The sequence below is a fragment of the Dasypus novemcinctus genome, chromosome 8 (genome assembly GCF_030445035.2).
Source record: "Dasypus novemcinctus isolate mDasNov1 chromosome 8, mDasNov1.1.hap2, whole genome shotgun sequence".
In the NCBI taxonomy this organism is placed as follows: domain Eukaryota; kingdom Metazoa; phylum Chordata; class Mammalia; order Cingulata; family Dasypodidae; genus Dasypus; species Dasypus novemcinctus.
In genome coordinates this window covers 91,395,926-91,422,199 of record NC_080680.1, presented here as the reverse complement: position 1 = coordinate 91,422,199, position 26,274 = coordinate 91,395,926, and the positions used below count along the sequence as shown (strand labels likewise).

At 41.3% G+C, this 26,274-nt stretch overlaps 1 protein-coding gene across 5 annotated transcripts in view; it reads left to right on the top strand.

The window, feature by feature from the left end:
* PBX3 (PBX homeobox 3) overlaps positions 1-11,338 on the top strand; it is a 243,816-nt gene extending 232,478 nt beyond the window's left edge. Inside the window, exons 6-10 of one of the 5 annotated variants that reach the window (XM_012527126.4) lie at positions 4,128-4,199; positions 4,597-4,762; positions 6,005-6,117; positions 6,931-7,020; positions 9,802-11,338. In XM_012527126.4, coding sequence (XP_012382580.1) covers positions 4,128-4,199; positions 4,597-4,762; positions 6,005-6,117; positions 6,931-7,020; positions 9,802-9,894 — 534 coding nt within the window. In that variant the 3' untranslated portion in view covers positions 9,895-11,338. Of the gene's footprint in view, positions 1-4,124; positions 4,200-4,596; positions 4,763-6,004; positions 6,118-6,930; positions 7,021-9,801 lie in introns of all 5 variants that reach the window. The other 4 variants (XM_004463393.4, XM_071216994.1, XM_004463395.3 and 1 more) reach the window with 4 other exon arrangements.
* Positions 11,339-26,274: the final 14,936 nt, after the last annotated feature.

Sequence of the window (26,274 nt, the reverse complement as noted above, 5' to 3'; positions counted from 1 at the left end):
AAAATATTACTACCAACTATAGTCCTTATCTTACATTTGGTATATTTTTCCCCCAACCCACACTATTTTTTAAAATATATATTTTTGTTACAGATGTTGTGAACTTGCAAAACAGTCATACAGATGTGTAGATTTCCCATACAACACCACACCATAGTGGAACATTTGTTACAGATTATGAGATAATATCATCTGACATTATTACCAATCATGGTCCATAGCATACATTTGGCACACTTTTTTCATACTTCTCCGTTATCAACACAGTACAACTTTGGCATTGATGTAAGAATATTATAGTATTGCTGTTAACCACAGTCTATAGGTCACACAAATTGTAGTTTTCCCATGCTTCTCCATATTCCCATCACCCTGCAATAGTGATGTACATCTGCTCTAGCTCACAGAAGGACTCTCTTACATTGTTACCCTTAACCACTGTCCTCATCTACCTCTGGGTTCACTGTGTTATTCAGTTCCTAGATTATTCTTTAGCTTTCTTTCTATTGACTTCCCCAGACTACTGTTTTCAGCCACAATCCCAAGTATATGCTACTCACTATAATGTGTTACCATCAACCTATTCATTTCCATACTTTTACAGTCAAGTTAATTAAAATGTCTATATACATTAAGCATCAGTAGTTCTTCTCAACTCTCTTACCTCCTAATAACCTATACTCTAGGTTCTAATTTCATGTGTTTATTATTTGTCTTTTATATTAATGAGACCATGCAATATTTGTCCTTTTGTGTCTGGCTTACTTTGCTTACTATAATGTCTTCAAGACTCATCCATTTCATTTCTTCTTACTGCAGAATAGTATTCCATTGTATGTATATACCACATTTTGTTTATCCACTCATTGGTGGGTGAACACTTGAGTCGTTTCCATCTTTTGGCAATTGTGAACAATGCCACTGTGAACATCAGTGTGCAGATGTCTGTTTGTGTCATAGTTTTTAGTTCTTCTGGATATATCCCTAATAAAGGAATTGTTGAATCATATGGCAGTTCTATATTTAGCTTCTTGAGGAACTGCCAAACTGTCTTCCACAGAGACTGCACCATTTTACACTCCCACCAACAGTGAAAGAGTGTTCCTATTTCTGTATATCCTCTCCAGTACTTCTTGTTGTCTGTATGTTTAATAATGGTCTTTCTTTGTGGAGTTAGATAATATCTCGTTGTTTCAATTTGCATTTCCCTAATAGCTAGTGATATGGAACATTTTTTCATGTGTTTTTTGGCCATTTGTATTTCCTCTTTGGAGAAATGTCTATTTAAAATCTTTTGCCCATTTTTTAATTGGATTGCTTGCTCTTTTATTGTTGAGTTGTATGATCTCTTTATATAGAATGGAAATCAAACCCTTATTGGATAAGTGGTTTCCAAATATTTTCTCCCATTGACTGGGCTGCCTTTTTACCTTTTTGATGAAGTCCTTTGAATCAGAGAAGTGTTTAATTTTGAGGAGGTCCCATTTATCCATGTTTTCTTTCATTGCTTGTGCTTTTGGTGTAAGGTTTAAGAATCCTCCACCTGCCACCAGGTCTTGACTGTAGATTGTCTTTTCCCTTTCTTGATAATTTCCTTTGATGCTCAAAAGTTTTTAATTTTGATAAAATCAATTCTAGCTATTGTGTCTTTTATTGCTAATGCTTTTGGTTTTTTATCTAAGAATCCATTGCTGAATCCCAGGTCATGAATATTTGTCCCTATGTCATCTTCTAAGACTTTTATAGTTTTAACTCTTATATTTAGGTCCTTGACCCATTTTGAATGGGCTTTTGTATATGGTATGAAGTAGGAGTCTGACTTCATTATTCTGAATGTGGATATTCAGTTTCCCCAGTACCATTTGTCAAAGAGATTATTCTTTCCCCACTGCTTATGCTTAACACCCTTGTCAAAAATCAATTAGCCATTGATGTGTGGGTCTATTGCTGGACTTTCAAATATGTTCCATTGTTCTATTTGTTTGTTTTTGTATTAGTACCATACTGTTTTGATTATTGTTGCTTTTTAATGCAATTTTAAATCTGAAAGCGTGATTCTTCCAACCTTATTCTTCTTTTTCAGTATTGTTTTTGCCATTTGGAGCCCCTTAAATTCCAGATGAACTTGAAGATTGGTTTTTCCATATCAGCAAAAAGACTGCTGGATTATCAATAGGGATTGCATTGAGTTTGTATATTGATTTTGGTATTATCAACGTATTGACAATGTCATCTCCTCCAATCCATAAAAATGGAATGTGTTGCCATTTATTTAGATCTGCTTTACTTTCTTTCAGCAGTATTTTATAGTTTTCAGTGTACACATCTTTTATATCCTTGGTTATATTTATTTCTAGTTTTTTTTTCTTTTAGATGTTATTGTAAATGAAACTGTTTTCTTAATTTCCTCTCTGGATCGTTCACTGATAGTGATAGAAACACACTTGATTTTTGTGTGTTGATCTTGTACCCTGCCACTTTGCTGAAATTATTAGCTCTAGTAGTTTTCCTGTGGAATCCTTAGGATTTTCTATAAGCTCATGTCTCTGCAAATAGAGAGTTTTACTTCTTCCTTTCTAATTTGGATACCTTTTCTTTCCTTCCTTCCTTCCTTCCTTCCTCCCTCCCTCCCTCCCTCCCTCTCTTCCTCCCTTATGGGAAAGCTTTAAGTATTTTACCATTGAGTATAGTGTTGGTTGTGGACTTTTCATAAATGACCTTTATCATATTGAGAAAGTTCCCTTCTGTTCCAATTTTTCTGAATGTTTTTATCAAGAAAGGGTGCTGGATTTTGTCAAATGCCTTTTCAGCATCTATTGAGATAGTCATTTTTTTCTTCTTCATTCTCTTTATATAGTATATTCCAATGATTTTCATAGGTTGAACCACCCTTGCATTCCTGACTTGGTCATGGTGTATAATCTTTAATATGTCATTAGATTCTATATGCTAGTATTTTGTTAAGTACTTTTTCAACTGTATTCATATAGGAAATTGGTCTGTAATGTTCTTTCTTTGTGATGTCTTTACCAAACTTTAGTATCAGAGTAATGCTGATCTCATAGAATGAATTAGGAAATTTTCCCACCTTGAATTCTTTAGATGAGTTTGCAAAGTATGATATTGATGTTTGATGGAATTCACCAATGAAGCCATTTGTCTGTGACTTTTCTTTGGTGGGAGGTTTTCGATTGCCAATTCAATCTCTATACTTGTTATAGGTTTTTTGATGCTTTTCATTTCTTCTTTCTTCTTACCTGGGTCCTCAGTATGTGTTCTGCAAGTGTGTGTGCACATGTGTGCACACAGTGATTCCCCATGATGTGGCAGCATATGGGTAGCAGCAAGACCAATGTTATCTTTCTTCTGTGGCTTACTAATCAGGGCTCTCTGGCTTCTTCCAAAAGGATGAGTACCACAGGTTAAAGAGTGGGAGTTCTACTTCCAAAGCAATCAGAAACTTGGTAGAGGTGGTCCATAAGAGTGCTCATGGGTGTGAATGGAGTTACAGGGCTCTGAACTACATGCTATTCCTTATTTTTCCTGAGGGCCCCTGAATAGCTGTTAGGCGATAATAACTTCAGGTCAAACAGTGACCTACCCAGTTCGACATCACAGCACATGCCTGTTTAACAGATTATTAAGAAATTAGTGAAAAATATTTCTAACCATTACTTTAACAAAAGAGAGATAGATCCTTTTATGTAGTGGACACCTTCTTATAAATTTCTGTGTGGGCTTTAGCTTCTTTCTATAGCTCAATTACAGGTGCCTGAACACATTATATAAATGTGAGAAATGAATATTGGGTTGAAGCTTTGCTATGAAATGTGTTGAAATCTATTTGCCTCTTGCCCAGATCATCTTTAGAAATCTCTTCCATTTGCACTGGCTGACATTATAAATGGTTTGCAAAGAAATTAGGTGAATTCCATGTGATGAAATCAGAGCTGCTCCTCTGCATTTGTATTGTATTTGGAATTACTTTTAAGTTTTCAACTTGTAATCTTCCTGTGTGTTAACTGACAGAGCTAGAGCGGTCATTTTGGCAGATGTACAGTATCTTCTAAGGCAGGAGACAAAGGGATTTTTCACCCATTGTTAATTGATGTTACTCTTTTCAGCAGATCAAACATGATTTTACTGTATGGCTGCCAAATTTGTTCCAGACCCAAAAAGAAGAATGTCATTATTTCCTGGTATTTATTATTTAACTAACTTAACAAATGTCTCCTTTTTGAAGGCTTAACATTTATATACTAATTTGTATTTGTATATACCTGTTGGACCTTTCCTTATGAGCAATGGTGTTAGCCATTTTAGTGTTATTTTGACTAACTCCAAATATGGTGTTTTTGCAAAAGGTTTGCCAAAAGTTTCGAAAAAAGAAAATGAACCATGATACCATTCCTTTTCCTTGTAGATCTGTAATTGTTGCTCATTGGAGGTGCATTATCCATAGGGTGTGAGATTGCAGGCTAGGAATTGAGCATCTCCTGAAGTATCCCCTGAACATCTAACAGTTATATTGGAAGTCTGACTTTTTTCCCCTTTGACTCCTCTTCCCCTTTACCTCCATGCCCCTGCAATTTGTAGGTATCAAACTGGTTTGGCAACAAACGAATCAGGTACAAGAAGAATATTGGCAAGTTTCAGGAAGAAGCCAACCTCTATGCTGCAAAGACAGCCGTGACAGCCGCACATGCAGTAGCCGCAGCAGTGCAGAACAACCAGACCAATTCGCCCACCACGCCAAATTCTGGTGCGTACTAGGTGCCTGCTCTTTACTTGGCCCAGGCAGCCTTATGCCACAGAGCCCTGTCCTAAAGGCCAGGAAACAAGAACCATACAGAGGACACGTTGAATTTATAAGGGAAGAATGCCCTTTTATGTTAAAATGCAGGCTTGCTTTTTGAAATGGGTGGTCAATGAATGGATGGCCAGACCCTATGACCCCACCATTCCACAGTAAGAGCACTATCTTTACTGATGGATTCTGGTACTTTTATATTTAATAGTGGTTTTTAATTCAGCCATCAGGTAAAGTGCTATCACTAATGATTTAGTTATTTTAGTTTTACTGTTTCATATAGTTGCTTTAAGGTCAATAGTGGTCTGTCAAAGAATGAAATAGCAAGAATATTTACCTGTTTCCCTTCATAATGAAGCCGGAATGTTAGATTTGCGTCAACAGTGCTTTCTACCTAATGAAGCTGCAGACTCTAGTCTGCTTTCCTTTTTAGCATTTATTTAGTACCTGTTAAGCAGTGCTCACTTTTTAGGATTAACTAAGTGGTTAGCTGTTAGGAATATAGTACTTAATACATGGATGCAATACTCTTGGCTCCAAATACAGTATATGCTCCAACTTTTATGTGATATTTGTGATGGATTTAGAAAAATCCATCTTCGGGACTTAAATTTTAATAATGAAAGATGTGCAGCTAGTCCAAACAAATGGTCTTGAGTAGCAATTCAAGAGGGTTTTCTGAGGAGACCTTTTTAATATATCATTAAAAGTTCAAAATGTGAGGGGTTTAGGGTTTGCCCACCTCACACCACCTGCCCCAGGTCTTTTTAATGGTACATGGAAACAAATGAAAAGGAAGTTAGGTAGAACTTACGGCTTAGAAAGAACTTCAGAAAAAGACTTTTTCTCTGGATTATTGTCTTCCATGACAGTTGATGTTTAAACGATGACCAAGTCCTGGACATAAATGGAAACAAGGGGGAAGGTTCTAGGCTAGTTCCTGGGTGTTTTTCTCCTTATTTTGAATTGTATCTGTTTCTTATTGGGTTTCCTATTGATAGAACTTTCCTAGATGCAAAACCTATCATAGAACCTAACTCTTTGGAGTTATTCTCCATTCTCTTAGATCTGGAAATGCTTTATTTTATGCCCAACCTTTCCCTCTGTACCTTTTCTCCTTTCCCTGCCTCTAGGTCTTTGAGGATTATGTGTGTAGCTCTCTGTTATTCAGCTACTTAACTCTTTCCTTTCCAGGTTCTTCTGGTTCTTTTAACCTCCCAAATTCTGGGGACATGTTCATGAACATGCAGAGTCTGAATGGGGATTCTTACCAAGGGTCCCAAGTCGGAGCCAATGTGCAATCACAGGTAGGAGAAATGCCCCAACTGGGGCCTTTCTAGCAGGGTAGGGTTTGGGCTCAAAACTCCTTACTCTGACCTCATGGAAGTGGTCTGCACATAATGCAGAACCTGTGCTGGGTACCTCCAAATGTGACCCATCTGCCCCACCATTTAATTTAATGAGTAGTCAAATGAACAGTGACTTTTAATGATTCAAACATGATAAACTTTGTGAATGCATTCGGCTCTGGCTTGAGCTCATGGAGAGGGGTTGGGTGCGTATTTTGTAACAAAATAAGACAGAAAAGTTGCATATGTGAGTGTGTGTATGGTTTAAGAACATATTACTCTGTTTCATTTCTGTATTTTTTTTTTAAGAATACAAAAACCTGAGTTCTTAAAGTATATAAGTATATTCCAGGTTCAACTCTTTTCTTATCCTTTTAATTGAGAACAACTTGTTTTTATACATATAGGAGTGTGTGTGTGTGTGTGTGTATATGTATGTGAAAGGTGGGGGGAGGAAGGGAGATTGAGATTCAGTATGCATATTTATAAGTAGATTTTCATCCTCAGCCACAAACATTTGGTTGCTGTAGATGGAATGTTTGCATTGCCATGAAGATGTTATTTGTTTGGCTGGCATGAAAAACAAAGATGTATGAGTTTAAATATGCAAGGAATTGTTGAAATTCTGCCAGTCACATTTGATTGATAAATATGTCTTTCATTGAAGATACTAAACCCTTGTGACACACATAATTCAAATTGTTTCCTTTTGTAAGTGATGATGTTTTAATAGATTTGGGATGATGAATTTTTGTTTCGTCTCTCTTCTAGGTGGATACCCTCCGTCATGTTATCAATCAGACGGGAGGCTACAGTGATGGCCTTGGAGGAAATTCACTGTACAGTCCACATAATTTAAATGTGAGTACTCGGGGAGCAAGATTCAAAGAGCTGTAGGAACAGTGTCAGGGTAAACAGAGTGACTAATAAATTAATGGGCATATGACTTGGCTTCTCATCTAGTTTGGTGTTGGCAGGTAGGAAGACAACATCTTTGCTGCACTTTTATTTTACTAATCTAAATTCTTGACATTACCTAGGTGCTCTTAGAAGTCATCAGAGATGCCCAGGTATGGGTGGCATACTTCCATCAATAAGAATTTCAGCACCAGCCCATTACAATGTCAATTCCTACTGGTCATGCTGTATTCCAGGAAGATGGTGGAAAAACAGGTCATTTATCTTAGAATTAAGCAGCAGGAAAAAAAGCCCCAAACACAGCTCAGGTGAAGGTGATAACCATAGATGGCCCCAGACAGATCAACAAACCGAGCTAAAGGAAAAATTCTGTTCTTAAAAGCATATTGCTACAATGTCAGTGGGGATGCAAAACCTGCTCAGCATGTTTAATGGCCTCTCAATTTTTAATTAAATGTCTAGAGGAATTAATTTTAACTCTTGCAACCAATTCACTAAAACTTTACTTAATTTTCCCCACCCTGACATGGATAGAAAATGGAAGGGGGCTGGGGGTTGGCCATTTTGGTTATCAGGTGGAGCTGGGTGTAGTGGCAGCTAGACTGTGAGATTCCAGACTTAGGGAGGAAATGAATTGCCCAACACATGGTAGTAGAGTCAGGAAGAAAGCGGTCAAAATGTTCCCTTTTTAGGGCCCTGTCTTGCTATGAGAGTAATTATTAATGATTTAAAAGTAATTGAGGATGTTCAATTGTAAAGGGAAAAAGGACCATTAAATACTCAAATCTTTTACATCTGAAATGTCAAATCTTTCTTTTGGGGCTTATAAATAACTCATAATAACTCACAACAAACCATATAAAAAGCCTTTTAGTTGCATTTCTCCTTTTTCATTTAAGTGTTTTGAAATGCTTCAGAGAATGTGCGATATCCTTATCAACATGATAAAATATGAAACTGTGATTGCCTGCAGCATTTTACAGACATGAATTCCATCTTCACTGATGAGGCTTGATAAGGCACTGTTGTATAATACAGTGCATAATCTCAAACCACCAGAGTAAGGATTAATTTATTTTGAAAAAAAGAATACTTGCTGACAACCTCTCCTCCAGCTGCCATGCTGGGTAAAAATATTGTACATTTGTTGTTTATAAATTTGGATAAAAAAGGAATGATGTTTACTTTGGATGAAATATCTTTAGACTTGAATCTCTGTAAGAGTTTTTCTTTTTCTAAGTAGATTTTCATGCCTGAGAGGGGAAAACAGCTTGCCATTTAGATAGAGAAGAGGATTTTGTATAGTCTACATGAACATACATGAACATGTCATCATGCAGTGCTGCACAACTGATCCTTTAAAATTCCTTCATAGCTTTTTTTTTCCTTTCTCTTTTTAATTCACCTATCCCACCCCCACCCCCCCAACCTGAAGTTGATATGCCTTAAGCTTGTTAACTCCTTTAACCTTTGGCTCTGGTCATCTCCGTGAGGTAGTTTGGTACCTCTAACCTCCCCCACCGCTACCCCTTTCCCTGTGGTCCTATAGTGAGGAAAAATACCTTAAATACAGAAATATGCAGTGAATTGGAAAACAGAGGATTATCTAAAAACAAGGGTCTTGGATTTAAAAGGCAATTTCCAGCACAAAGCTTATCTAAAATCTGTATCCAGGCTGGGTGGGGAAGCTAGACAGTTCTCAACAGCCTAGTGTCATAGGCCTAAAAGAAGGTTTTGAATGGACCTCAGAAAAAGTTGCAGATGGATGTGAGGGAGATGGTGGGGATGGGAAGTGGGTAGGGGAGCCTTATGGACCCACCCTGACTGTGGTGTGGGAGGTCTGGGTCTAGATGGGGGCAGCAGAGTGGCAAAGGCTGGTCTGTGCCACAAGCACTGGGAGGTAGCCCATTTCACCCTCACCTTCTCTCCAGAAAGGCCCACTCTGTCACTTTCACTCAGTGTTTCCCAACTCACAGGCCCAGTACCTCCCTCTTCTTGACTGACATAAAAATAGGTAGCGACAAGCTGTCTGCCACAGCAGAAATATGATCAGACATTGATTTCAGCATTTGCCTCTATAGGCCAAGACATAAGGCAAATTTGTTTCTGAGTACTGTTATTGTTGATGTAGGTCTGAGGCAGGAAGGTCTAGTGGCATGTGAAAAGTGGTAGCAACATCCCCAATGGGAGCTCCAGTTTGAGATCATTGGAATACAGATTTCAATAGTCTGTGTTTCTCCACAGCAATGTATTTTTATTCTAGAAGATCCTATTTGGAGGGAAATTCTGGCCTTCATTTTCCAAGGGTTATAGTAGCCAGCTGTCAGGCATATATGGAAAAAGGATGGGCAACTTTTCTATGGAAATGAGAATTAAACTGGGTGGAAGTTTATGCTTTATGAAACTCAAGGTTTTGCTGAGCACTGCACTGGACTATGCCACTACTTCCTTCTTAAAAGATTGTTTGAGTCATTTTATTTTTATCTGCAAATCAAAGCCTGGGACTAGCTGACACCCTTCTTCCACATGCTGATTTATTGCCGAGTCTTTATTTGATGGAATGGATTTGTTTTACAAGCATCTAATTCCACTTTAATACATGTTTTAGAAAATACATTTTGCTAATGCATCTTTGCTCTCTTGTTGCCATCCAGAAGTGTTTTAAGTTGGGGAGTAGAATTAATGTGTAGACATGTACCCATTGAACTGTATTTCTCCTTTCAGGCTAATGGAGGCTGGCAGGACGCAACAACTCCATCTTCTGTGACTTCTCCTACAGAAGGCCCAGGAAGTGTGCACTCTGATACCTCTAACTAATCTCTGGCAACACTTTTCCCTGAGCTAACATGCCTTGAGTGCATTCAGAGCAATAGGAGGAAAAGAAAAGCGTTTTTGTAGCCCACCATCTACAGCTTTACTGTAAAACCTTGTCTTATTAGAGAACTTGGTAAATCTGTTTTTTAAGGAATCATAATCATTTGTATTTATACTTAAAAACACACAATGTTAAAAAAGCACTTTATCCAATTAGGCCAAGATTTAACATTGTTGACAGTCCTGTAGCTATTTTATCATAATTTATTATCAATATTTTACATTGATGGTTTCACAGTTGCCAATTACTTGGCCATAAGGGTAAAAAGTACAATATATGCTAAAGCTAAACCTCAATCGGTAAAGCAGATGCAAAGACTCACCTCACCTAAATTTAACTTCTAGCATATTTTCCATGGCAGACTATGTCTTTCTTTCATATCACTAATGGAGTTAGAATAAAAGAGCTGTTTGGCAATCTCAGTTAATGATGGTTGTGTTTAAGAATCTTCTTCATCACATTTATGTTGCGATCTCTTATTTTATAATTAGATCAGATACTGGTAGCACCTTTTCTCTCTCTGAAAGCACCAGTGCCCAGAGTCTGCTCGATAATTAAATTATGGATCCAGATTGTTCTGAGGGATGATAATATTTGCTGCTGATAAGAAGTGAAACCGAGATCTGTCTTGGGTTTTATGGTGTGCGCTGGGTGCTGCACAGACTTGTCAAGGTTTGCTACGCCCTCTGGGCATTGACAAAAGGCCCTGCTCTATGGATTGTTGTATATAGTGTAGCAAAAGAGTATTTATACATCTCACCAATCAAAACACAGCTTTATTACCTCATGCGAACTCATACAAACCAATAGAATTTCAACATGTCTGTAGCTTAGAGTGCTCACTTACTACCTCTGAACAATATTCACGCTGTAGTTTGTCTTTCTTATCTTTTTTGCATCTTGTAACTAACTCTTTGTTTCCCTTCATAAAATGTAATGTACATTGTAATCTTTTAAAAGAAAAATCAGGGTTGCATTTGCAACTTTTAAAAAACTGAGAGTGGAAACATTGGGTCTTAATTTAACACAGGATCAGTAAAACTGTTGTAAATACTGAGAAACATTTTGAATGTTCTTCATCTTGTTACTAATCCATGCAAAAAAAAAAAAAAAGCAGCGACTAATTGTGATGCATTCAGATTTCAGTATTCAGTACTGTATATTTCACCCTGTGTAATGGGGACCCCTCTTCTTTCTCTCTTTTTGTATTGTATGCGATTCTGAAACTGATTGAGTCATGAAAATAATTTGTGGCGGTGATTCTAATGTATTAAAAATGTTTCGTGTTCCTTTCTAACTGGATTACACCCTGGATTGAAAAAGTCTTCCTTGTGGTAGTTATATGTAGTTTCAAACATGAATAAACTTTTTGCTTTCATGATTAAATGTTGGTACAATTTCGTACTTCCCTACTTTAGCCAGCCAGTGCAGGGAAAGTAGAAACCCCACCAAGAACTAGGCTTGGACACTATAAATGTGTTACCCATCAGAAAGGGACTTTAAGATGATGGTGAAACTGAGAGTAAAGTAGCAGCTACTGTTGACTGATCACCTCCTCTGCAAGCTGATTGCTAGACTACACCATCATTGTGTGTCCTTATTTGATCCTTGGACTTAATGTAATACCATAAGGTAAAAAGTATCCCCATTTTCATAGGTTAGGAAACAGAAGCTCGGAAAAGTTAACCACATGCCACAAGGTCACAGACCTAGGACAACAACGGGCCAGTCCTTGAACCTGGGTCTTTTTGACCTTGGAGCTCATACTCTCCAGACCTGATTGTGTTCTTAGATGGAAAGGTTTGTGTGTGTGTGTGTTTGCTTTTAGTAACCAGATTTTTGTCATACTCCTTCCATTTCATAACCTCTTTGAGACACCACTTAGAAACAAGCAAAAGTTTGTCCAGAAACAGTGAGGCTTAGATGCCATTAAAAACTATAAAAAACGCCAAAACTTCTCTTAACATACTTTTTAAAAATCTAAATTTGCAGACTGTAAAACCAACCAAAAAACTCTTACGTAGCTTATGCGTTATTTCCCTTTTATTAAAATTTTTGTAAATTCCCCGTATTTACATAAACATCTATCACTGATATCTAAATCTTTATAATAAAAGAGGTCAATAGCAAGTAATTGGCTTATTTACTATATCTCAAGGAAATCGACTCACAGGAAATTAGATTAATGTTAATCAGTTGCAGCAAACTGTCTATGATAAATATTACAACTGTTACACTATTTCAGTTGATAGAGCCAGGCAAAACAAGGTCTAGAGCTACTGGAATTGCCATTAATCTTGAGGCAGTTAAAGTGTGAGGGGAAACTTTATAAAATAGATTGCCCTCCAAAGCTGTCCTCCCTCACACAGGCTCTCAGACTGCCTGTAGGAATCTCTCCCATGGCTAAGTAGTTATTTGCATGATTCAATTAGCTTGTGGGTCAGACTTTCTTACCTTTTTACATAAAACAATATGCTCTGTGATTTTACAAAAATATCCTGTGGAAATAAAACACATGCACACATAAAGTCATCTTCTTTTATGTCTTAAAGCACGTAGTAAGAACCATCTCAGGTTGTCTTAGTAGGGACAGTCTGTTGAGAGAGATGCACATACCAACTGTTTGCTGGAAATTCACCCATTGACTAGCAATGCTTGAGGGAAATGTCTGGATCTGAGATTTTATCTTGGGAGGCCTAAATAAAATAGCAATTCCCTTTCTATATTTAGTTTAGGAAGTACTTAACAGGTGCCTTCTTGCCTTCACTCTTCACTATCTCTCTGGGAGGATAGACGCATCCTCACCTCATAGTTGAGGCAACTGGGGCACCACACAGGCCCTCCCCTCCAGCCTTAGGGGCCAAGTGGGGTTTGTAAAGCTCTTCAAGCATGGAGACCAGAAGCATTGGGCAAAATTGTAGTTGATCTGACAGATTTTCTCTAGGTACATTTTCTGGGTCAAGCAATGGGTTGACCCGGAAAAGGCCCAGAGATGGGCCCAGAGATAAGTAAAGTTGGGCTTCAACCCTCGAGAGGCCAAGACCCTGAGCCCCTTCTTGTTCAAAAACCAAATGTTTAGTGAGGGTATTGGAAAGACTGGTGGGCTTCTAAGTCCCAAGGCTGCAGAAGTAAATGTCCCCAAACCCATTCACAAGGTTAAAGACAATAACAACAGGAAACTACCTGAAACATCCATTTGCAGGCTAAATGGTCTGTCCACATACACTGTTAGATGCACAAGTCTACACGTGTGCTTATATGAGGATACATGGGTGTTAACAAGATTCTGGAGTTAAGTATGTAAGCAGCTGCTCATGCTGAACCAGGTATTGGCCTTCCACATGGAGGTACACAAGCAGTTGTGGAAATCTCTGAGCATATTTAACCAGGTGGCCTTGCAAATTAGGTTAGAACTTCTCTGTAGTCCAGAAATGAGGAAGGTCCTTGTGCCATTATCTGGCCAGGAGGGGAATGAACGCTGTGTTTTAGAGAAGCACTCTCCCTGTATGGAAAAAGTGATGTGTTTAGTGCCCAGATGAGATGGTGTTTTAGATATAAAATATGTCAGTGCTGTGAGAAAGGGACTGTCACTGGACTGACAGCTACAATTTATTGAGCATCTCCTGTGTGCCTGGCTCTTCGCCAGTTGCTTTTCATACATGTGGCCCCATGGCAGGGGGGGAGGCAATTCATATCCTATTTTCGGATGGTGAATCTGAGATTCAACGAGGGAGGCCACCTATCCAAGTGCTCACAGTTAAAGTTTAGCCTGTGTGAGGGCTCTGCATGACAACTTCCAGTAGCCACTTGTAGCAGGTCAAGGAGAGGCTTCTGTGAGCTTGGGCCATCCAGCTTCCAGTGTGAGGCCCTTTTGGAGTGAGGTGACCAAATGGGATGATTTCAGAGCTTGCAGCTCTCCTACCCACACCTGAGTTTCCTGGGTCACCTGAGTATGTATGTTCTGTGGTGTGATCCTGATGTACAGACTGTATGTGCTCCTTTCTATGTCTGTAGATGACAAGGTTGAGGACAGGAAGAGCCCAGGTGCTTGGGATGGGCCAAGCCTGGCACCATCACTAAGGGAAACCAACAGAGCACCTACCTCAGAGGGTAGTTGTAATGAAATGCTGAGCACAGGGCCTAAGGCATGTGCCCCAGTTTTCTATGGGCAGAGCTCTGCCTGCTCCTGGGCATGCTCTCTGAGCCCCCATGGATGCCTTTCCCAGCCCCAGGCTCTGCCCAAATTAGCTTTGGCCACTGTCTCCTTCGCCCCCGTTGTCCACACAGCCTATTCTGGGTTTGAGCAGATTTTACCCCCAGGCTCTAGAGCCCAACAGGTGTGGCTTTGAGTCCTGGCTCTGCCCCCACCAGCTGTGTGACATTGGGTGAGGGACTTAATCTCTCTAAGCCTCAGTTTCCTCATTCCCTCTTCTTGGAATCCCTTCCTCATGAAGATGTTTCTGTTATCTCCATTTTACAGATGAAGTTCTAAGGGGTGAAGGCATTAGCTCAAATACAAATAAGGGGTGAAGGCATTTGCTCAAAGTCTAGGTGTCTGAAGCCAAAACCCACATTTTAAACCCTTTGCACCAAGCGGTCTCATCAGAGTGCCTCTGTGCTTATCATGCTGGATCCATAGGCCCACCATATGCCTTCCCAGAGCCAATAAAGCTGAGGTGAGAACGGAGTGGATGCCAGCTCCCCACACCCCATGAGAGCCATTGGCTCCTCTTCCCAGTATCCTAGGACCTCAGAGACACCCTGAATAGCCTTGGGAAGGCTGTACTAGTGTCCACAGGGAATTCAGGCCACCTAAAGGCCTACAGTTTGTCCCCGCTGAACCTGTGGACCCAGCCCCATGGGCAATAAGCACAGCCACTTCCCAGCCCTGCTGGCCTGGCTGTCACGAGCTTTGCTGGTGGGCATGGAACCTGCTGGTAGCTAGGCCTTGCCAAGCACACTGTCAGAAGCTATAGAAGTCATGGCCAAGTAGGCATTAGTCCCATCCCAGAGTTGAAGAAGCAATGCCCAGGGGGTTCGGTGAGCCCCATGGCTAAGAGACCATCACAGCTTAATGCTTATAATATGGGCTCCCTGAGATTACCTGGGGTTGAATCCAGGCTCAGCCTCATACCAGCTGTGTGTACTTTGGCCAGTCAAATAACCTCCCTGTACCTCAGTTTCTTTAACCACCAAGCGCCTGCCTTCGAGATTTGCAGAGAAGAACAAGCAAGCTGGTACAGGTAGTGTCCCGAACATAGTAGGAGCAGAGGCTGGCTGCCCTCCATGGTGGTGATTCACACTTGAATCCCCACTTGTGCTGACACTATACTTCCCAGCACAAGTCCCACTTCACCACTGCATAAAACCCACGTCTTCTGACACCAGGCCAATGCATTCCCTTTCAAATTGCATGGTGTGGCAATTTGATATTATTCATGAATTCCAAAAAGAGCTGTTGATTACGTTTGTAAATTGGTCTGTTGGTCTGGGCATGATACCTTTTGATTTAAATTCAAAGGCTTATTTTTAGTTGATTAAATCAAGATTAGGGCTTTGATTCAATCACATCATTAGGGTGTGCAGTGTTGAGTTTCCACCCCCTTGGAGGGCTATATAAACAGACATTCACACAAGGGAAGATACACAGAGGAATAGAGAGAGCTCCATAGATACAGAAGAGTAGAGAACAGCTTTGATCCAGTGGTGCCAGGAAGAGAGCTGATAGTTTAGAGCTGACTTTGTGAAGAGAACAGAGCAGCTGAGCCCAGAGAGAAACAAGCCCTCCAGCCTACAACTGAGATTGGGATAAACTGGGCCCACAGAGCCTGTATTAGCCAAAAGGGTGTTGATGCAAAATACCAGAACACTGTTGGGTTATATAAAGGGTGTTTATTTGGGGTAGAAGCTTACAGTCACAAGGTCTTAAAATGTAAGTTACTTCCCTCACCAAAGTCTGTTCCCATGTGTTGGAGCAAGATGGTTGCTGACACCTGCAAAGGTTCAGGCTTCCTCTTTCTCTTAAGGCTCTGTGGTCCCAGCTCCTTCCAATATCAGCTGTAGGCTGGGATAAGTCCTCCTTCTCCTGGGGGCTTGTTCCTTTCTGGGCTCAGCCACTCTGTTCTCTCCACGAGGTCAGCTATAGACTCTCAGTCTCTTGAGGCCTTGTCTCTCTCTTCCCAGGGCCTCTGCCACGTGGAGGGAGCTGTCTCTTCCTGTGTTCTTCTCCTGTGTGTTTACTTCCCAGGGCTCCACCTCAAAAACTCCAGCATCAAAAACTCCACTGTCTGCTCTGCCATGTGGTTTTCTCTGTGAGTCCCTGCCCCCTTGGTGGGGGGGGACTCAACATCCTACTGACATGGCCCAATCAAAGCCTTAATCATAATTTAATCAAGTAAAACAGAAACCTCTGAATCCAATACAACCTCATATGCCCAGAGGAATAAACCAATTTGCAAAAATATAATTCAATATCTATTTTTGGAATTCATAAATGACATCAGACTGCTACAGAGCCATAAGAGGAAGGCTGAACCCTCGCAGATATCATCCACCATCTTGCTTTGACACCTGGCAACAGACATTTGATGGGAAAGTACCTCTTATGGTACCTTGAGTTGGACTCCTTAGGGCCTTGTAACTGTAAACTTCTACCCCAAATAAATACCTTTTATAGAAGTCAACAGATTTCTGGAACTTTGCCTCAGCACCCCTTTGGCTAATACAGATACCCTTTGAAGATTTATTTTTTATTTCTCTCCCTTCCCCCCCCCCCACATTGTCGGCTCTCTGTGTCCATTCGCTGTGTGTTCTGTGTCCACTTGGATTCCTGTTAGCAGCACCAGGAATCTGTGTCTCTTTTTGTTGCGTCATCTTGCTGCGTCAGTCTCCGTGTGTGCAGTGCCACACCTGGGCAGGTTGCACTTTTTTTCGCGCTGGGCGGCTCTCCTTACAGGGCGCACTCCTTGTGCATGGGGCATCCCTAGGCAGGGGACACCCCTGCGTGGCACGGCACTCCTTGTGTGCATCAGCACTGCACGTGGGCCAGCTCACCACATGGGTCAGGAGGCTCTGGGTTTGAACCCTGCACCTCCTATGTGGTAGGTGGGCACTCTATCAGGTGAGCCAAATCCGCTTCTCACAGATACCCTTTGAATGCATTAGATCCAGCTGACATGTCTTGATAAATTACCTGCTAAGATTAGCACTTTGATTCCTCCACATCAGAAGGGCATGACTCAGGGTTGAGTCCTCACTGTTTTGGGGCTGATATAAATAGACACACACAGAAGAAGATACAGGAAGAGAGAGAGCTCCATACATGGAAGAGGAGAAAACTGGGTCATTTTGGTCCTGCCATGTGTCAGAAAGGAGAAGGCTCAAATAGCTAATGTCCTGGGAAAAAAGATGAGCCATTTGCCTGATAGTTTGCAGCTGAGGAGAACAGAGCAGCTAAGCAGTTAAGAAGGCCCGAGGGGCCAGGCAGAGATCACCTACCACCTTGCTTCAACATGTGGCAACAGATTTTGGTGAGAAAATCACCTTGAGTTGGACTCCTTAGGGCCTTGTAACTGTAAACTTTTACCCCCAAATGAATATCCTTTATAAAAGTCAATAGATTTCTGGTACTTTGCATCAGCACCCCTTTTGCTAATACAGATGGTGTGGTGTAAAGAGCGATGACGTTGAAGTTAGGTGGAGTTCTGCCATTTACCAGGTGGATGTGACTTTGGGCATGTCACCTCCTCTCTCTGCAGCCCCAGCTTCCTCATCTGTAAAATGAGGATTTTATTCCTACCTACCTTGTAGGGATGTTGTAAAGATGAACGAGCTGATGCATACATGGTGCCTGAACTGGATGTGATGGGTTCTATTTTCCTTATTGTTGTGATCGTTTTAAGGTGCCCCCAAACCAGAAGAGGACGCCTGGTCTCCGGCTCCTTTTCCTGAAAGGTTGCGGGGGGGGGGGGGGGGGGTGTCAGCTGCCAAATTAGTATCCTAGAGTAGGGCTTAGCCTCTTCGACCCACCCACTCCGGGCTGTTGCCCACAGCCCTCAAGGCCGGCCTGTGGCCAAGGCCTCACCTCTTACCACCATCTAAGGAGATAATAAAAGACTGATTCTTTTTTCTTGGTAAAATTTCAGCAGAAAATGTACGCATCATTAAATATGGAAATCCAGAATTTTATTAGCAATCTGCTAGATCTGAACTGACGCCAATTAAACAAAAAAGATATCATTTATAAAAAGGCAGAGTTCAACTTGTATTAAATATGAAATGCAATTTTCTCCTGGTTTTGATTTATTACTGGTGGTCCATTGTTCAAAGAAGCATGTTATATTTCAATAGAGGAATATTGTTTATTCATTAATATTTTAAAACGGGCTTATTGCTGTGCATGGCTCTCAACGAATGAAACTTATGATTTAAAACATGAATTAATAAACACATTTGAAAGTGTTAGACGAGATCACAACCTCTCATTTTTCATTTTCCTGGGAACATATTAAATTTTTATAATTCTGCATCTACAGTTTTTTTTTTCTTTTTAAATAAAGATGCAGATTCCGAATTACTCTGCTAATTTCAGGTAACCAGGAGTGAAAAAGCAATATCGTGGGGACTGGTGTCAGGATCACAGAATCCCCGAGAAGATGCACAGGTTTATTTTTGTAATATTCATAAATCAAAATAAATGAGCTTTGTGTGGGAGGCAGCACTGTTCACATGTGTGAGGTTGCCTGCTGCAGCAGGTCCATGTCTTTGGACTCTCCGTGCAGGTGTTTTAACACGTGAGAGTGTTCACGCCCACATGCATGTGTGCTCCTGAGTGTGTGTTCAGAGAAGCACATGTACATCAGCCTAAACGCTTACTTTGAATGCACTGTAACATCGTTTGGTTCGATGGTCAACAATTATTTACTGAGCACCTACTATGTGCCTGAACTTGTGCTGGTACATAGGACACAGAGTGTGCTCCCTGTGCTTCTCCCCACACACACTTGCCTTTGCCATCTCCCCACCAGAAACTGGGTCTGTCATGTTCCCCACAGGGCCCCTAGCATTCCGTTTGAGTGCTTGGGAAATATTTATTGACTGACCAATAGACTAGAAGCTTAGGTAAGGGAAAGATCTTTATAGGCTAGAAGTGGGGAGGGCTTCTACCAGGATGGGTTGAATTAGGCTGGAAGAAAGGTTGGGGGACCATGGAGGAAATGGAGGTTAGGTAAGGCAGAGGGAGGGGTGCATCCTGAAGATGGAGAAACTCCCTGCCCAGGCCTTGCTGAGTCCAGCTCATTGCAGCCTCTGGACCATTCTGAGACATGTGCTGTCACCGCTTCATTTTATGGAGGAGGAAGCAGAGATCTGAGAACCGAGGGACTTGCTCAAGGTCACAGTCAATAAGAGGCCTGGGGGAGCAGATGTGACTCAAGCAGTTGAGCTTCAAAACAATGAACAAAAACAAAGGAGCAAACAACAAGCAAAACAATGAGCAAACAGATGAGGGAGCCAACTCAGAGGAGCCAGTGTGGCTCAGTGGTTCAGCACTGGCCTCCTGCATATGAGGTCCTGGGTTCAGTCTCCAGTCCCGGTACCTAAGAAAAAAAAATGAGGCCTGCCTTTGCATCTAGATTTCAGGTCCACATTTTCTCTAAGAAGGACAGGGAAGAGGGAATAAAGTTTACAAGATAGATCCACTGGGGAGTAGATGTGGCTCAAGTAGTCGAGCATCTTCTTCCCACATGGGAGGTCCTGGGTTTGGTCCCTGGTGCCTCCTAAAAACAAAAACAAACTACAAGCACACGAAAAAACCAATTCCAGGGAGCTGATGTGGCTCAATGGTTGAGTGCTGTCTCCCTGCATATGAGGTCCTGGGTTCAGTCTCTGGCCCTGGTATGCACCCTGTCCCTGGCTAGGAAAAAAAGGGAGACCCATGCAGTGTGTTGCCCCAAGGCTCAGGGGGGTGGTGAGGTTTGGGGGCGTCTTGGGGCATCCATTTAGAGAAGGAAGAATGCTTGGTGGTGGAGACCTTCTTCCAGGGCTGGAGCCCAGAGCACTGGCTGGGCAAGGGAACTGGAGATAAATTCTCCTTGTCTGGACAGTGGAGGTTCAGGATGGTCATCAAGAGCCCAGGAATGTGCTCCTCGTACATGGACACACATGTGAGAGTTTCTCGAGTGGAACTGTTGGCATTGGGTATTTGCTCCTGTTAAACTTGACTAGGAAATCCCAAATTTTCCAATTTACACTTCCACATACTTGTCAACATTCGGTATTTAAATTTTTTTTTCCAACCTGGCAGTTAAGGATATAGCACTGTAATATTAATTTTGAATATCTATGATTATTAATGAAGTAGAGCATCTTTTCACAGGTTGATTGATGTTTTCAGGTTTCTCTTCTGTAAAGTGCTGGTTGAAGTTTTGCTATGGAAGAAAAGATCATTTTCTTTGTTTTACTTTTTCTTATTGATTTTTAGGAGTTCTTTATATATTCTGGATACTAGATCTTTGTTAGTTATATGTGTTGAAAATGTCCTTTCCTACTTTGTGACTTGCCTTTTTATCTTACAGTGTGTTTGAATGAACAGTAGCATAGTACTTAATTTTCTTTTTTTCAAAGTACCAGGGCTGAGGATTAAATCCAGGACCTCCTATGGGGGAAGCCAGTGCTCAACCACTGAGCTACACTGGCTCCCTCTGGTTGATTTTTTCATTCGTTGGCTTGTTTGGTTTTGTTTTTATGAGGAACTGGAGATCGAACCTGGAACCTCATACATGGAAAGCAGTCACTCAACCATTTCAGCTACATCTGCTCCACAATACTTAATTTTAAAGTAAACAAATTTATTACATTTTTTCCCTTTATGGCCACTGTTTTTTGTGTATGGTGTGAGGTAAGGGTCAATTTGTCCATTTACTGACAAATACGTCTCTCCCCCCACAATCTGCAATGTCATCTCTATCATATATCAAGTATCCAAATGTAGGTAGTTCTTCTGGACTCTCTCTGCTATTAAACTATTTTCCTATCCCTGTACCGATACCACACTGGCTTAATTACCAGAGCATGATAATAAGTCTTGATAACTGATAGAGCAAGTACTTTCACCTTCTTCTTCTCCAGGAATATTGTGACCATTTGGCCCTTTGTATATCTGTTTAAATTTTAGAATCAGCTTGTCAACTTCCATTTAAAAAATCTTTTAGGATTTTGATTGAAATTACATTGTGTAAGAAAAACAGAACAGACATCTTTACGATATTGAGTCTTTTGATCTATGAGCAAGATATCTAGATCCACTTAAGTAGATCTTTCTTTAAAGTTTTATAATTTTCTCCATCAAGATTCTCAGACTTCTTACTCCCTTGTACCAAGTCCCTCCATATAAAAACTCCAAATTTCTCTTTGTCTGAACTTTATCCATCTGGATCATGCCCAAGGGTTGGCATTTCTCTCCTACCTATATGGTGAGGCACCAGCCTCTGAGAAGTAAGGCCTTCCTCCTGGACTGTGAGGTCAGGCAGCCCAGCCTCCCTCCTCTCCTTTCTCCCTTCCTCCCTCCTTTCCTTCCCTTTCTTTCACAGCAATTTTCTTTCTACAACACTCATGTATATGTCAAAACCTATGCACACTGCTTTTCAACTTTCCTTTTTTTTTTTTCAAGAACTGTATCCTGGATAGCTTTCATGTTTCTGCCAAGGCACCTCAGTTTTTGGTAATGGCTGCATAGTACTCCATGTGTCGTCAATTAACTAATGCCCTACTAATGGACATTTATGTTTGTAGTTTATTACTCATGTCAACAGTGTTCCAACAAACACCCTTGGACATAAATCATTGAAAATACATCTGATCACTTCTATAGGATAAATTTGTAAAAGTGGAGATGCTTGGTCAGAGGGCATATGCAGTCAAAATTTTGAAAGAAACACATGAATCTCCCCCAAAAGGTTATACCAGTTTGCACTGTTTCTCTTTCAGGCAGCCTGGCTGTTCAGCACAGCAGCAGGTGGGGGGAAAGTCTGGCTGTGAGAACTTTGAGCCCCCCATATCGGCTATCACCGTGGACTCTGCTCAGAGAAGTTCCTCACCAGTGGAGTTCATTTTGTCCCAGGTTATCCACTAGTTTTTGCCAGGGCCTCCTGTGCTTCAGCCTGACCTGAATGGAGAGTGTCTTTCAAGAAGTTGACTTGCTGGAAAACTCTGGAAAATTTTCTTATGGTAATAGTAACAAGAGAAATAACAGCTGCTAGTCACCCAGGGATAACTTCTTATGGCCAGGTCCAAGGCTATGTCTTTAGTGAATGTCTTCTCTTTCGGTCTTAATAGACCCATTGTACAGGTAAGAAAACATGCTCAGAGTCGGGGAGCTTCTTGCCCAAGCTCCCACCACCAAGACAATCCCGGTGTGCCCGACCGAGCTGGTATGCGTAACCACTCCCCCACATGCAGCGCCTCTGAGCCTCCGGTGAGGGAAGATGACAAGGATACTCAACCCTGCCTCCCTCGCAGCGTGGTGAGGATCAAGGGAGCAAGGGCTTGGGAGACCTCATGGTCTTGGGATAGCAGCTCCTCCTCCAGGCCTCATGGCTCCTGCTTTAGTTTGCTCGGCTGCTGAAAGCAGATACCATGAAATGGATCGACTTGACAATGGGAATTTATTAGCTTACAGTTTTGACGTTGAGAAAAATGTCTAAATCAAGACATCATCAAGGCGATGCTCTCTCCCCAAAGACCGGCTGCTGGTGGCCCTGGGCTCCTCCTGTCGCATGGCAAGGCACATGGCAGCATCTGCTGGCCTTCCCTGCTCGTCTGGGTTTCACTGCTTTCTGCTTCTTGCTTCTGTGGCTTTTCTCTCTGTTTGAATTTCATTCTCTTATATAAAGGATTCCATTAAGAGGATTAGCACCCACCCTTGGCCATACCTTAAGTGAAGTAACCTCAACAAAAGGTTCTACGTGTATTTGTAAATAGGTTTATACCCACAGAAATGGACTAACTTCAAGAACATACTTTCATGGGGTGTATAGAGTTCCAAATCACCACACTTCTCTCTCTGGACCCCAAAAGAACATCTTCTTTCTATATGCAAAATGCATTCATTCCATCACAATATCCCCAAAGCCCTAAATCATTTCAGAAACAAAGTTTAGTACAAAGTCTCATCAAAATTGGTTATAGCATAGAGAGCACACTTTCCCTCTGGCTGTGGACCTATGAAACCTGTAAAACAAGTTATCTACTTCCAATATATAAAGGGGCGACAGGCTAGATAACAAACATTTCCATTCCCCTAGGGAGAAATTAGAAGGAAAGCAGGGGCCATGGGCCACAAAGAATTCGGAAAGCCCGAAGGGCATTCTCCACTAGATTTCAAGTTCCGAGAGTCACCTATGGAACAACGTTTTGTCCTCCAGGCCTCGTGGAGCGGCAGCCCCATTCTTTCCAAGTGCTTGTACAGCAGCCATGATCTCCCTGGACATGGGGTGCTGCTCTCCCAGAATACTGGAGTGAAGGTTCCACCCTCATCAAGCATTGGGGTGGGAGCCAGACTCTCCGCAGTCCCCTGGGCATCTGAGAAAGCTGGGGTTAACACTCTTCCTGAATGACGGGGCAGAAAGCCGCCCTCTCCCAGTGCCGGGGCGTACTCACCCTCTCCACATCCATGGGTAGGTTCACTCCTGGCCTGAGAAGATGTCTTTGGTCCAGACCTAAGCTTTCATGGTCCTATCCTTGATCTGATTTTTCCCTCAATCTGTCCCTTTTAGTCTAGGCTGACAGTGGTTCTATTCATACAGCTCTCACAAAATATGTCAGTTTTGCATGTAGTACACAAGGGTACAAGCTATCATACCAAAGATCTTTCTACAAATCCTTTCTGGATAACTGCATTTCCAATCCTGACTTGCACTGAAATGCCTGACTGGTTCCATGTTCAGTTTAACCGTCACATGCAGCACTATTTTCTGTGGACTCACTTTCTAGAAACTCAGAATTTCCCAAACTGTTAATTTCCGGTTTCTTTGTGCCCAGGAGTTCAGTTTTCAGCTTATCCCTTTCCTCTTGCATTTTACAAAAAGCTTCAAGTAAGAACCAGGCTGCACTTTCTACACTTAGCTTCGAAATCTCTTTAGCTAAATACCCAAATTCATCAGTCTCAAATTCTGCTTTCCACCTCACATCAGAACTCTATTTTGCCAAGTTCTCTGCTACTTTAAAACAAGGGCCACCTTTCTTCCAATTTGCAATGACACATTCATCATTTCTGCCTAAGGCCTCATTGGAAGTACCTTTAGCAGCCATGTTTCTACCAACAGTGGCTTCAAAGCAATCAGCCCTTTTCTATCTAACAGCTCACAATTATTCCAGCCTCCACACGTTACCCAATTCCAAAGCTGTTTCCACATTTTTGGTATTTGCGATAACAGCACTCCACTCTTTTGGTACCAAAGCCTGTTTTAGTTTGCTAGGCTATTGAAGCAGATACTATGAAATCGGTGGGCTTAACAATGGGAATTTATTAGCTTACAGTTTGAGGCCATGAGACTGTCCAGTTCAAGGTGTCATCAAGGCAATACTGTCCTCCTGAAGACTGACTGCTGGTGATCCTTGGCTCCTCTGCCAAGTGGCAAGGCACATGGTGGCATCTGCTGGTCTCTCTCTTCTCTTCTGGGTTTCATTGCTTTCAGCCTCTTGCTTCCATGGTTTTTCCTCTCTTTGTCTGAATTTCATTCTCTTATAAAGGACTCTAGTGAGAGGATAAAGACCCACTCTGGGTCACATGTTAACTGAAGTAACTTCATCAAATTTCCTGTTTACAATAGGTTTATACTCACAGGAATGGATTAACTTTAAGAACATGATTTTCTGGCATAAATAGAGTTCCAAACCACAGCTGCCTTTGGGGATAGGAAGACAGTAGGAGGAGCCAAGATTGCAGACACAGGCAGCCAATCGGTTCCTTTGAAGAGCTTTTGCACGAACCCCACCAGTGACTTCCTCTGAGGTCTCCTTGGCCAGAATGGTGTCACACGATCACCTCTATCTGCAAGGGAGGCAGGGCAAGCAAGGGAGGATAGATGCTGAGTGAATTTCTACTGATGAGGAGGGAAGGTGCACAGCTGATGGCTGCCCTCAGGCCACATGTGTGGAGGGAGAAGACAGCCTTTTTAAAGGAAATTTTTGTATTAGGGAAGTTGTGGGTTTACAGTCCAACCATACTTAAAATACAGGATTCCCACAAACCACCCCACCTCCGACACTGTTGTGGAATATTCATTACAATTGATGATAGCACTTTTTTGGTAATTGTAGTATTTTTAAAAAGATTTATTTATTTATATTTATTCTGCTCCTTGTGGTTTGTTCCTTTTCTTTTGCTGTCTCTTCTCTGTGTCCATTTGCTGCACATTTTTTCTGTATCTGCTTGTCTCCCTTTTGTTATGTCATCTTGCTGCGCCAGCTCTCCATGGTGCACGGGCCATCAGCTCTCCATGGCGCACGGGCCAGCTTTGCCTTCACCACAAACCCAGGGCCTCCCATATGGTAGGCAGGAGCCCAACTGATTGAGCCACAGCCACTTACCATAGTATTTTTGAACAGTAGTTGCCTTTGTTACAATTGATGCAAGATTATTAAACAGTACTATTAACTATTGTGCATAGTTTTCATACGCTGTATTTTTCCCATATACCACCTTATTATTAACACCTTCTATTAGTGTCATACATTTGTTGTAATTCATGAAAGAACGTTCTTATATTTGTATTATTAACTATAATCTATTGTCTACAATAGGGTTCACTGCATTATGTTGTCCTATGTTTACCTTTAAATTTTTATTCTGGTCGCATATATGACCCAACATTTCCCCTTTTAACCATGCTCACCTATGCAATTCAGGGCTATTACTTACACTCACAATAACATGCTGCTTTCACCACCATCCATTTCCAAACTTTTACAATCAACCTAAATAGAAAATCTGTATGAATTAAGCATCAGCTTCCCATTCTCTACCCCAATCTATCCCCTGGTAACCTATATTCTAGATTCTAACTCTGTGAGTTTGCTTATTATAATCAGTTCCTATTAGCAAGATCAAACAATATTTGTCTTTTTGTGCCTGGCTTATTTTCCTCAACAGAATATCCTCACGGTTTATCCACATTGTTACTTGCGTAGGACTTCACTCCTATTTATGGCTGAATAACAAGATTCCACTGTACGCATACACCACATTTTGTTATCCATTCATCAGTTGATGGACACTTGGGTTGCTTCCATCTTTTGGCAACTGTGATTACTGCTGCTATGAA